This window comes from Lethenteron reissneri, chromosome 39 (genome assembly GCF_015708825.2).
Source record: "Lethenteron reissneri isolate LAM-NWPU_2019-01 chromosome 39, ASM1570882v1, whole genome shotgun sequence".
Lineage (NCBI taxonomy): Eukaryota > Metazoa > Chordata > Hyperoartia > Petromyzontiformes > Petromyzontidae > Lethenteron > Lethenteron reissneri.
In genome coordinates, this window is record NC_083817.1 from 11888818 (window position 1) to 11903525 (window position 14708).

The following is a 14708-nucleotide window of genomic DNA, read 5'->3' on the forward strand; positions in this document are numbered from 1 at the left end:
CATATCCTTCCAAATGAAAAAAAGGTAAGTATTTTTGTGTACACATCCCATCAACCATTTGCACCAGGTGTGCAGCAATTGTAATCACAGAGACCCGTGTGCCATTAGTCTGTAATGTCAAACGGAACCTCGCTTGGGAGCGATCGTGAGCTACGGGCGAAGATCGTAAAGAACCACTCATTCCAGGCCAATTGCAGCCCATTATCAATAACACTGCTGGAACACGGGGATTGCGAGACCACACTTTCGCCGAGCTGGACGAGAGCGGTGTGTTGGGTGGAATCCGTGGGCCCGTGGTCAACCCGTGGACCGATTCAGATCATCGCTCCGAGGCCACTTCCCGTTCGCCACGGCCAGAGATCGAACGCGGGTCCCCGGGCTCGTGCAGCGCAGGTGCGCGAACCATCACCACCTCGAGACGCGCAAATGAAAATAATGTAACGCACACACACGCACCACACATATACCACACGCACCACACACACACACACCACACACACACCACACGCACACACACACGCACACACACACGCACCACACATATACCACATGCACCACACGCACACACACACACCACACACACACCACACGCACACACACACGCACCACACGCACACACACACGCACCACACATATACCACACGCACCACACGCACCACACACACACACCACACGCAAACACACACACGCACCACACACACACCACACGCGCTACACACACACACCACACGCACCACACACGCACCACACGCACCACACACGCACCACACATATACCACACGCACCACACACACACGCACCACACACACCACACACACACACCACACGCGCTACACACACACACCACACACACGCGCCACACACTAACGACCACACACACGCACCAGACGCACCACACGCACGCACCACACGCACGCACCACACGCACGCACCACACACACACGCACCACACACACGCGCCACACACTAACGACCACACACACGCACCAGACGCACCACACGCACACACCACACGCACACGCACCACACGCACCAGACGCACCACACGCACACACCACACGCACACGCACCACACGCACACGCACCACACGCACACGCACCACACACACACGCACCACACACACGCACCACACACACGCACCACACACACACGCACCACACACACACGCACCACACACACACACACCACACACACACGCACCACACACACACGCACCACACACACACGCACCACACACACACGCACCACACACACTCAACGCACACCACACGCGACCACACACTACGCACCAGACGCACCACACACACACACCACACACGCACCACACACGCACACACACACACCACCACACGCACACACACACGCCCCACACGCACACACACACACGCACCACACACACACCACACGCACACACACACGCACCACACACACACCACACGCACACACACACACCACACGCGCTACACACACGCACCACACACACCACACACACGCACCACACACACCACACACACGCGCCACACACGCGACCACACACACACGCGCTACACACACACGCACACACGCGCTACACACACGCACACACGCGCTACACACACACACACACGCGCTACACACACACACCACACACACGCGCCACACACGCGACCACACACACTACCACACACACGCACCACACGCACGACCACACACACGCACACACACAACGTACCACACACACACACACACACACACACACACACACACACACCACACGCACACACACACACCACACGCACCTACACACACACGCACCACACACACACCACACGCACACACACACGCACCACACACGCGACCACACACACTACCACACACACGCACCAGACGCACCACACACACGCACCACACACACACACCACACACACGCACCACACACACGCACCACACGCACCTACACACACACGCACCACACACACACCACACGCACACACACACTACCACACACACGCACCAGACGCACCACACACACGCACCACACACACACACCACACACACACACCACACGCACACACACGCACCACACACACACCACACATACCACACGCACACACACACACGCACCACACGCGCAGGCAAGGAGATCCGCTGTGCAGTGCGACCTTAACAGAATGTTTGGGGGCAAGTGCCGTGAGCGGATACCCCTGAAGGCGGCCGGTACGGGCACACGGCGTGTTTAGGACGTTTACGCACCGAACCAGATTCTCATTCGAGGCCGAGTCGATCTAGGGGAAGGACGCAGAACCGTCTCAGATATCCATCTCTGCGTCTTAACCGTGGACGGGAATCGAACTCGGGGTTGTCAGGTTCACGGTACAGTGCCGCTAACCGCCGCGCCACCGCTCCCCACGTACCACACGCGCAGCCACGCGCATTCCCCACACTTGGCAGGAAGCCAATGTCACGCACAACACACACACCACACACACCACCACACACACACACCACCCCACAACACCACACACACCACCCCACAACACCACACACACCACACACACCACCCCACAACACCACACACACCACCCCACAACACCACACGCACCCCACACACCACCCCACAACACACACACACACGCACCACACTCACGGAACCGCACACACACCACACACACAACACACACACCACACACACACCACACAACACCACACCACACACACGCACCACACATACGAACCACACACACACCTCGATCCAGCGTGCCCCATGTAAACTGTTTTTGGTGGCTTTCACTAAAAAGGGGGGGGGGGGGGGGGCCTTCGACCGGTAACGAAGGCGCGAGAGAGAGAGAGGACGCGCGCCTTGTCAATGTCCTGCTGACCGCCCCCTCTGCCATCGCCAAACTCGATCCGTTTTGCCAGCGAGGGCAGATTTGGCCTCTCTCTCTCTCACCACCTTTGGCCGAACGCGCGTTCGTCGCTCGCCATCAACACACGGCAGAGTACAGTGAAGGGCAATAGCCCGTCTTGCGTGTGTGTGAAATCATTGGGTAAGTTACACTGTCCAGGCTCTGGGAAGACTGGGCGAGGAGCCAGGAGCTGTCAAGAGGCTCGTTCCGTGTGTTCCTGGGCCTAATCCCAGCCCCGGCCATCGCTCCCCACTCACTCGCCTGCATCAGCAGCAGCCGCCACTGATGTGGGGGTGGTGGGGGTGGGTGTGCCCGCAGCCACACAAAGAACTCTGCCAGCCTCCATTCTAGAACGCGCGTGCACACAGGCACACAACCCCATGCTCCAGCACACACACAGCCACACAACCCCATGCACCAGCACACACACACACAGCCACACAACCCCATGCACCAGCACACACACAGCCACACAACCCCATGCACCAGCACACACACACAGCCACACAACCCCATGCACCAGCACACACACACACAGCCACACAACCCCATGCACCAGCACACACACAGCCACACAACCCCATGCACCAGCACACACACACAGCCACACAACCCCATGCACCAGCACACACACACAGCCACACAACCCCATGCACCAGCACACACACACAGCCACACAACCCCATGCTCCAGCACACACACACACACAGCCACACAACCCCATGCACCAGCACACACACAGCCACACAACCCCATGCACCAGCACACACACACAGCCACACAACCCCATGCACCAGCACACACACACAGCCACACAACCCATGCACCAGCACACACACAGAGCCACACAACCCCATGCACCAGCACACACACACAGCCACACAACCCCATGCACCAGCACACACACACAGCCACACAACTCCATGCACCAGCACACACAGCCACACAACCCCATGCACCAACACACAGCCACACAACCCCATGCACCAGCACACACACAGCCACACAACCCCATGCACCAGCACACACACACAGCCACACAACCCCATGCACCAACACACAGCCACACAACCCCATGCCCCAGCACACACACACAGCCACACAACCCCATGCACCAGCACACACACACAGCCACACAACCCCATGCACCAGCACACACAGCCACACAACCCCATGCACCAGCACACACAGCCACACAACCCCATGCACCAGCACACACAGCCACCAAACCCATGCACTAGCACACACACAGCCACACAACCCCATGCACCAGCACACACACACACACAACCCCATGCACCAGCACACACACACAGCCACACAACTCCATGCACCAGCACACACAGCCACACAACCCCATGCACCAACACACAGCCACACAACCCCATGCACCAGCACACACACAGCCACACAACCCCATGCACCAGCACACACACACAGCCACACAACCCCATGCACCAACACACAGCCACAACAACCCCATGCACCAGCACACACACACAGCCACACAACCCCATGCACCAGCACACACACACAGCCACACAACCCCATGCACCAGCACACACAGCCACACAACCCCATGCACCAGCACACACAGCCACACAACCCCATGCACCAGCCACACAGCCACCAAACCCATGCACTAGCACACACACAGCCACACAACCCCATGCACCAGCACACACACAACTCCATGCACCAGCACACACACAGAGCCACACAACCCCATGCACCAGCACACACACAGAGCCACACACCCCATGCACCAGCACACACACACAGCCACACAACCCCATGCACCAGCACACACAGCCACACAACCCCATGCACCAGCACACACACACACAGCCACACAACCCCATGCACCAGCACACACACCAGCCACACAACCCATGCACCAGCACACACAGCCACACAACCCATGCACCAGCACACACACACAGCCACACAACCCCATGCACCAGCACACACACACACACAGCCACACAACCCCATGCACCAGCACACACAGCCACACAACCCCATGCACCAGCACACACACACACAGCCACACAACCCCATGCACCAGCACACACACACACAGCCACACAACCCCATGCACCAGCACACACAGCCACACAACCCCATGCACCAGCACGCACACACAGCCACACAACCCCATGCACCAGCACACACACACACAGCCACACAACCCCATGCACCAGCACACACACACAGCCACACAACCCAACAACAACGACGCTTGTGCCAAGCTAAGTCCACCTTGAGGTCACGTGAAGCGTCGAAGGCTCGCTGGCAGGAGGTCACAGAAGAGACCCAAGTGCCATGCGTTGACTGAGATCACTGGCCGGTGCACCACCTGTGCCCCCGACTGTACCAACTTGCTGTGTTTTAGCCACCCAGCGCTCCGCTCATTGTTGTGAGCGTCGCTCCTCTGTCCTCCGTTGTTCTTGGAGGGCGACTGCCTCCAACTGCCCAGTAGCGTCCTTCACGAGATTCCTCCATAGAGGCCGATCGGCAAGTCCACTCAGCTCCAGATCCTCCAGTACCCCATCAGTCCATCTCTTCTCCAGCCCGTGCCGTGCCCATTTAGCCCCCCTCTATCTGGCCAAACAGATGCTGCTTGGGCATGTGGTGGCTGGGCATGCGGGCTACATGATCCAGCCTCTAAATACGAGCACACACAGCCACACAACCCCCACACTAGCACACACACAGCCACCCAACTCCTACACTAGCACACACAAATACAGCCACGCAACCTCATGCACTAGCACACACCTAACCACTACACAAGCACACACACACACACAGTCACCCAACCCTTCGACTTCAATAGATGAACAGAGCCACATGGCTACCCAGGTCACACACTCGCACACAAGATGATACGCCACATGATTCCCACGCTCAAACGAACATTGAGGCATTGGTGTTCATCTCCTATTCACAGTCCTGGCTGAGCCAGTGGTGTCAATGTCCACATTCCGATGATGGGTGCGAGTCGACCTGTAGGACAACCACCGCTACTTCTCCACAACGTTGTACTTTATTTTACCGACCCTGGAGGGAGGCATTATGGGCCAAGTCAACACCCCCAACTAGGCTTTGAACTCGTGACCTTTGCAAATCGATCGCTCTTTGACTGTCATTTATATATGACGCAAATCTGCAGCCTGGATACGCACCCCAGGAAGACATTATTATTTCACCCGAGAAGCAAAAAAACTAAAGATATTTGGCCACACTGCTGTAATATTTAGGAATGTGCTAAATTGTAATTACATTTGACAAAAAATTAAAATCCAATTTTCTACTAATTTTCTACAGTTGTCTGCGTGTGTGTGTATAGCATTATCAATCGCGCAAATCGCGTCTCTCAAGGCACTGCTGTAGAATTCGCGAAAGGTCGCAGTTTCCCTCACGTAGGCGCAGGGGAGAGAGGAAGCCAGAACCCGGCGCTCCACCAACAATCGCCCGAGCTCTGTGCTCCTACATTGGGATGTTCGTCCAACTCCATGAATGAGCTTTGATTTTTTTTATGAAGAAATCCCACGCGCGCGAGGGGTTATAACACTCAATATCCGAACACATGGAATGCAGATGGAATTTAACCCATTTGCTGTAATACCACCATACCCTGGCAAGCCAAGGGAAGGTGGCAACCTCGACGCTCGCGGACTGGGAGGGAGTTTGACGAGCGTGCGCGATCCACCAATCCCTCGCCTCCTCCCCTTTTGCAGTGCCGGATTACCGGATGAACGTAAAGAGGTGTAACAAAAGCACTGGCCTTCTTTATCGTCTTCTTCATCTTCTTCCGACAATGGCGGTCGTGCTGAACGAGGTTTTTACCTGCGGTGGCCACCGCCGAGCGGCGCCATTTTACTCGTCCTCGTTGCCGCTGTCAATCAACAGTCGGCTTAAATTACGGGTGCGAGAGTAATTAACGAATCTCGGCCTGCAACTACAGTTACCAACAAAACAAGGGGTGCGGTAGCTTACCCCCCCCCCCCCCCGTGCCAGGGGGTTTAGCCGTGACATCTGGCAGGAGACCGTTAGAAGAGCGCTGCCAAGCAAAGGTGGGGGGGGGGGGGAGTCGCTTCGTGACAGCCTTGAAAAGGAGCAAGAAATCTGCGCGGCATTTACCAATAATAGCCGTTCGCTCAGCCACCGCAAAGACACAGCAGCCACTGCGCAACAAATTCGTTTGACATGGGTTCAACCCGGGTTTTACATGGGTTTGACCTGGGTTCGACCTAAGTTTAACCCGGGTTTGACGTGGGTTTGACATGGGCTTTACATGTGTTCGACCTAGGTTTGACACGGGTTTGATACGGGCTTGACATGGATTCGACCTCGGTTCGACCTGGGTTTAGCATGGGTTTGACGTGAGTTTCGACCTAGGTTTGACCTGGCTTTGAACTGGGTTTGACATGGGTTTGAAATGGGTTTGACATGGGTTTGACCCGGACGAACAGACAGGTGGGCATCCATCATCCATGTTTGGGGGGAAACAGGAATTTATTTGGGCCAATGGGCCAAGACCTTGTACCACTTTCTTACTGAACTTAATTTCAGGACGAGCGTTGCTCGTGCACTTTCGTGAGATATGACTAAAGTGGGTCGCAAGCGATATGGATTTCTTGACCTTTCTTCACCAAAGACACGCACTGGCCTACTTTCACTCAAACACATCAACAACTATAATATGGCATTACAACATCCGCAACATTGACAACAATAAAAAAACATATCAACATCAATACCAACAATGGCATACAGCGTCAACAAGATTATTGTTCATGTGAACAATCTGGATGCTGCACAGTTCCGATAGGCCTAGGGCTGGCTCAGAAATGCGTCCACGTTTTGTCTACAGCGCAAAATTGGGGGAATATCGATACACAACGTCGATGCCCGGCTTATCAAAATACCGGCACTCTTTTTTTGTAAATAAAACGTCCTCCCGCTAATTGCGTGCTCAGCATTAACGGTGTGACACCTCACGCTGAATGAAAGGCAGCAGAGGCTAAGAGGTGATCGAGCACTCACCACTTGAGTCTCGTCACTCGCTCACCAGTGGCATACGTAGTCACCTCCGTTGCACTCTTCTATCGCTGCTGCTGCTGCCGCCACGGTTACCGCGCCCGTGAAACTTCACTCATTCACTCCTCCCATTCTTGACTATCACCACTTTAATAGTGTGCTGTTTGTTGCTGGCCATTTCATGTTTTGGGTCTTTAGGTCTGTGTTCAGCAACTGTGTTTATATAAAAAAAAGAAATACGACGTGTGAGCGATGTTGCTTACACCTCATGAGCTGACAAACAGTGCACGGGGTGATTACAACCACGGCGATGGCTGTCGATGCACGTGCTCAGAGAATCGCTTGTTTACAGTGCGTGCAACTTTACACGTCAATTACTCTTTTGCTTTATAATCAAAAGTCAAAGCGACTTACTGACTGAATTGAGCATTGGGCCATCGGTGCTCACACATCCTGTTTACAGCCCCCCGCAGAGCCAGTGATGGAACTTTATACATTCCTATGACAGTTGGGTTAATTTCTCCATATGACAGCTGCTGGTGGCTTCCCTCCCCACCCACCCACAAAGCGGTATTCATTTTGCTGATCTCCCCATCGGGATGATGAGATGAGGTCAATGAACCCCCCAACGAGGATTTGAATTCGCAGCATTCCGATTGCGAGCCGCGAGATCGACCACTGAGCCGCCACCTGTATGCACGTTTATCTGTATGTATGTTTATTTATATGTATGTTGAACTGTATGTACGTTTATCTGTATGTAAGTTGAACTTTTTTTGCACCGTACATAGCCAACCGTGCAAATTGGAGGTGCGGGGCAGGACAACAAACTGAACATAAAAAGCTAAAAGAGCTTTCAAATCTACATTGAAAAGTACATCGCTCCAGTGGCTTCTTAATATCAGAAGGAAGAGCGTTTCAGACGGCCGCAGAAGCACATCTGAAAGCACGCGATGCGGTGACCATCTTTGTTCGATGGCTTAGCCAAAATCCGCTGCATGCTTGAGGTTGTATTTATGAGTTGGGAAACAAATAAGGTGACAAAGACACTTCATCCCCATATTTGTGACTCTACTTACAATAAAAATCGTTAATATGTATATTACACATTCCATCAGCCACACGGCCTCCTGGGAGTGCATCATTTCAGCAGCATTGGTTTAATTCAAACAAACCCTGGACCGGTTTCCACACTGAGCATCTCGATTTGAAACTTTCGTGACTGCAAGGATTCATACTCTTTGGTTTTTTTCGGTAAAGTCACGTAGGTTAAAAGAAAACAAATAAATTAAATAACGACGTTTTGGATGCAACACAAGCTTCTGTCTTCAGGTGAAACCGTCACAGCAAAATTGCTGTATCAAGTAAAGAGAAGTCCCAAGAGACACGAAAAAACCAGAACCACACATCACAAAGCTGGATGTTAACAAGATCGTTATCAATCAGAATAACATCCCGATTTCGGAAAATCTGAAAACGGTACTGGATAAAGGGCTGAATTTCGCTGTCACCCCTAAACATATACCAGTAGAGGATGTGATCTCTCAGGTCGATGTAGCCCTCAAAGGCATAGGACACATCCAAGCGGACGTTGCGAGAGCTGAAATAGCTACTATTCTCAAGAATGATAAGAAACCCATTAGCAACATTAGTAAAAACGAACGCTCTGAATTTTTTAAAAATTTGAAAAAGAGGGATGATATAGTCATTCTCTCGGCCGACAAGGGCAATGCTACTGTCATCATGGATAAAAACTCATACAGCAACAAAATCCAGGACCTACTCAACGATGGCAGTTACTCCAAAATTAAAAGTGATCCGACTAACAGCCGGATCAACGATAAAAACCAACAAGATCATCACTGGCTCGACTTCCCTAATCGAACCAACCAAACGTCCCTCCCTAAAACCCTCGGCTGCAAGACCTCCCAGATTCTATGGTCTTCCCAAGATCCATAAAGAAGGCACCCCACTACAGCCCATCGTGTCCACAATTCACCTACCTACAAGCTAGCCCGTTTTCTATCAGATACTCTGCTTCCCTTCACTGGCAAGATCACTCCAGCAGTACTTAACTCAACCCAATTGGTTTCTATGGTCAAGGATATTGTACTGTCTCCTGATGATGTCCTCGTCAGCTTTGATGTGGTCTCCCTGTTCACCAAGGCCCCAGTGCCTACCACCATAACAATAATTGAAGGCTTTGTCCAACATGGACTGAACCCTGATGTACCTGCTCTGGTTAGGCACTGCCTCACCAAATCTTACTTTACCTGGAATGGTACCTTCTACGAACAAAATTAGGGTACCCCTATGGGTTCCCCCTTGTCACCAGTGATAGCCAATGTTTTCATGGAGAAATTTGAATAAGATGCCATCCAGACATCCACCCTTCGTCCTTCCCTGTGGAAGAGATATGTCGATGACCCTATCGTCATTTGACCACATGGCCTCCCGGCATTGAACCAATTCCTGGACCACATCAATTCCAGACACCCATCCATCAAATTTACCATGGAAGTGGAGAAAGATGGCAAGCTACCATTCTTGGATGTTCTGTTTGAGAGGAGGCCTGATGGCTCTTTGGGTCATTCTGTTTACAGGAAGGCCACCCACACAGATTCCTACTTGAAGCCTAATTCCCACCACCACCCGGCTCAAAAGAATTCCCTCATCAAAACACTATACCATAGGGCTCATTGCATCTCTGACCAACACCACCTGGCCAGCGAATTAAAAGATGTACATCGGGCCCTCAAGATGAACGGATACTCTGACCGCATTATCCGCCAAGCTGTTTCTCCCACCATGCAGAAACAACCATCTGAAACTCCGATCAAAACCATCACGTTGCCATACATAGCAGGCGTTACCAAAAAGATTTCCAAAATTCTAAACAAACACAAGATCCAGGTCCGATTCAATACAGTACACAAAATCCGTGATCTGATCCCATCCGTAAAGGACGCCATTCCTGAATTACAGTACCCCGGTGTTTACAGATTGAGTTGTACCTGTGGTGACTTCTATATCGGGGAAACGAAACGACACATTGCTGACCGCATTCGCGAGCACAAGTCGGATTTGAAACATGGCAAGACTAATTCGTCGGCCGTTGCTGACCACTGTTATAATACTGCTGGTTCTCATGGCATTGTGTTCTCAGATACCAAGGTACTTTGCAAATCTCCTGGATACTACCAAAGATTTGTCCACGAGGCCATCCAGATATACAAACACAGACGTAACTTCAACCGAAATGATGGATTCAGACTGAGCAATCATTGGAAAGATATAATTAACCAAGTTAAACTTTAGTTACCGTGCAGTTTACTGATAGACAGCCAGTTTAGATTGATCTTCTTAAACATATCCATATTACCAGTCTTACCCTCAGCTCCACGCACCACCATCAACATCATCACACGTTGCTTATCATGTTTAGCTTATTTTTCTACTTTAGTTACCGTGCAGTTTACTGATAGACAGCCAGTTTTGTTTTATCATGTTTAGCTTCTTTTTTCACACGCTGGTGGCCTGCTTTGAATTTTACCCACCCAGCAGCATAACAAAAGGCAGCTTAATCCTAGCTTGCTTATCTACTTCTGCCATCTACATTACAAAGGCTCAGTTCCAGCAGCCGTACTGACCATCTCACAACTCCTCCTCTCCCACGGCCCATCCTGGCTCCTCCACCCTTAACTAGTATATAAGGTCGTGTCTCTTGGGACTTCTCTTCACTTGATACAGCAATTTTGCTGTGACGGTTTCACCTGAAGACGGAAGCTTGTGTTGCCTCCAAAACGTCGTGATTTAATTTATTTGTTTTCTTTTAACCTACGTGACTTTACCGAAAAAACCAAAGAGTACTGAGCATCTCATCGGCAGAGTCTGGCTCGCTTGAACCAGTGCTGGTGAACTACCAGATGCTTATGGGCGAGAACCCTCTCTGTTATATATGGGTCCGAGTTCCATGCAAACTGTAATACAACACGAAATAATTATTAGCTATGATTTACAGAACCTAAGTAGATACTCCACAACGTCGCTTATGATTATTTGTGCTCTGTATTAAAGCCGTACTAAGAAGTAAAAAAAAGCCAATAAAAAATACAAGGGAGGCAAAAAAAAGTGAAACGATTATTGCACCATATCGTCATGCAGAATCGTTGCCAGGGAGATGAAGCTCCGGACGATTAACATAAACTGCACCACACATTATTTATGCATTTGTCATTTGGCATTTGTCTGCCAAAACTAACACTCCGGTTATTTATTGACATTACGGTCCAAATCTGCCGACCGTTGACCCTGCCCATGAAGTAACATTAATAAGCCTATTGGCAGGACTTAGACGCAATTATTTGGAAAATTACGCGAGCCAGAGATGCAAGCGCCGTGTCACGCCAGCCTGGCCAGCGTAACCGCTCATTATGCAAATGGCCCGGCGGCTGCTCAGCGGTCGAGCGAGCGGCGCGCAATCACGAGATTGCGAGTTCAAATCTTGGTTGGAGGGGGCTGACTCAGCCCATCTATCCCTACCCTCCCGGGGTCCATACAAATTAGTACCACTTTGTTGGGGGAAGTGAACAGCACTTGTCATGTGGAAAGTCTCACCCCTCCGCCCCCGCCCGTCAGAGAAATACGGAATTTCCACCACTAACTTGAGAACAGGGGATGAGCACAAAAGCCTCGATGCTCATTTGAGCAGAGAATAACTCCCTGCATTCCCTTCTACGCTTAGAAAACACGTGCTTAGAATATTTGGCTGCAAATAAATTTGGACGTGATAAGCCACTAAAGTTTAGCGATCATTTGCTGTCAGGTACGCTTATGAAAAAGAGCTCGGTCGGCCTTAGCTGGTAAAATAATTTCGTTTACAAAAAAGTGTTTTTACGCCGGGGGCCTGGTTTTACATGCGCGCTCGTCCGTCTCTCACCGTGCCACTTGTCTGGTGTTCGGCCCGGTACTCCACCTCGTACTCCAGCACCACTAGCCCGTATTTGACGTTGGCGGACGGAGGTGGTGCCCAAGTGACCAGAACCACCGGATCTGGGTCGCTGACGTTCCGCAGCGTCACGTTCACGTTGACGGGAACGTCCGGCTCCACTGGGGAAGGAGACGGCAACCAGGCCCAGGGGGTGAGTGCCACTGCAGTGATAACTCACCCACGACAACTAAAAGTAAACAATTTTTTTTATTTTACCAGATAAGGCCCACTGAGCCATCGAGCTCTTTTTTCAGAAGCGACCTGGACAAAAATGACAGCTCAACGAAGTGGTTTATCGTGTGCAAATGTAAAGCAGCCAAATACTCTAAATGCATGTTTCTAAATGTGGAGGTAAATACCGGAGGATCCGGAGATAAATCCACGCGACCACATGGAGAGACATGCAAACTACAAATATACAGGCATGAGGGTCAGGATCGAAACCATTACCTCCTGCATAGCAGCCGAGGGAGTTAACATCTTGCCAATCACTCACTCACACTTAACAACAATGTACACAATGACAGAGATCCCCTGTATGGCCTTGTACAGACTGTTGGGGCAAGGGCTGTTAGAGGGCACCTATGAAGGCCAACACACCGCATCGGTAGGTGAGTGGCCAGCACAATGCCCGACTGCCTTTGTGTCCCCAGTTGTAATGTTTACATGCCACACCAGGTACTCATTTAAGGCCGAGTCGACTTAGAGGAGGCCCAGGACCGGTTCAAATATTCGCAGGAATTGAACGCAGTTCAGCGCAGTGTGCTAACCATGACACTACTGCTTCCATAAGAAATAACGCGCTCACCAGAAACCACACTCATCAGCAACCACACACATGCCAGCAACCAGGTAGGGGAGGGAGCGTCTCCCCAGCAGTAACACGGAGAGACAAAGTCACCCGTGCAGCGACAGCGAGGAGCACCAGCCCTGGAAGCCTCCGCCGTCATCTCGCTGGGGAACCGCGTCATCATTCCTGATGTTTCGCACGTTTTCTCGAACGGCGCTTCAGACACTTGCTACGACCGCTGCCCCCCGTCCAGAGCCGTGACAAACGTTACCGAGCGTTTCCTGTACGCGGACCCCCCCACACCAACTCCCAGTGGTGCGAGAGACATATTTCACCGCTCACCGTAGTCCAGCAGCTTGATGCAGTGCTTCTCGAAGGACGCGTTTCCCGTGGGCGAGCTCGCCACCACCGTCACGCAGTGCATCACCCACATCGAGGTGTGCTCCTGGTCGAAGAAGCAGCTGTTGGGCCCCGCGGTGACGTAATCCGGGCACTCGGCGGACTCGTTCGCCCTGCGCCAAGCAGCCAATCGGCAACAAACCCGAATGAAGACGCAGAATCCTCACCCTTTAACCTTTACCGGACTGTTGGGGCGAGTGCTGTCAGCAAACACCTATGAGGGCCCCCACAACACACGAGGGGGTGGGGTGGTCAGGGTATCTAATTTGAGGCTGAGTCAACCTAGGGAAGGCCCGGGACCAGTTCAGATAATCGTCACCGGTATTGGTGGCCATGAGCGAGAATCAAACTCGGGTCTCCGGGGTTCGTAGCGCAGCCCGTTAACCCCTGTGCCACCGCTCCCCAAACAGGCACTCTCGCTCAGACCGCTGCTTCAATACGAAACGGTTTCCCACACAGACAAAGATCCCCCGTATAGCCTTTACAGTCTGTTGGGGCAAGTGCTGTTAGCAAACGCCGATGAAGGCCGGCACGGCACACGAGGGGGTAGTTAGCCAGCATCACGCCCGACTGCCTTTGTCTCCCCAGTGGCAATGT

General features: G+C 52.1%; 1 protein-coding gene across 6 annotated transcripts in view; it reads right to left on the reverse strand.

The window, feature by feature from the left end:
* The window catches only part of LOC133351958 (prolactin receptor-like), a 62479-nt gene that overhangs the window by 18720 nt on the left and 29051 nt on the right, over nt 1–14708 (reverse strand). For all 6 annotated transcript variants that reach the window (XM_061567600.1, XM_061567595.1, XM_061567596.1 and 3 more), the window contains 2 exons: nt 14055–14224; nt 12872–13041 (listed from right to left, as the gene is read on the reverse strand). In XM_061567600.1, coding sequence (XP_061423584.1) covers nt 12872–13041; nt 14055–14224 — 340 coding nt within the window. The remainder of the gene's footprint in view (nt 1–12871; nt 13042–14054; nt 14225–14708) is intronic.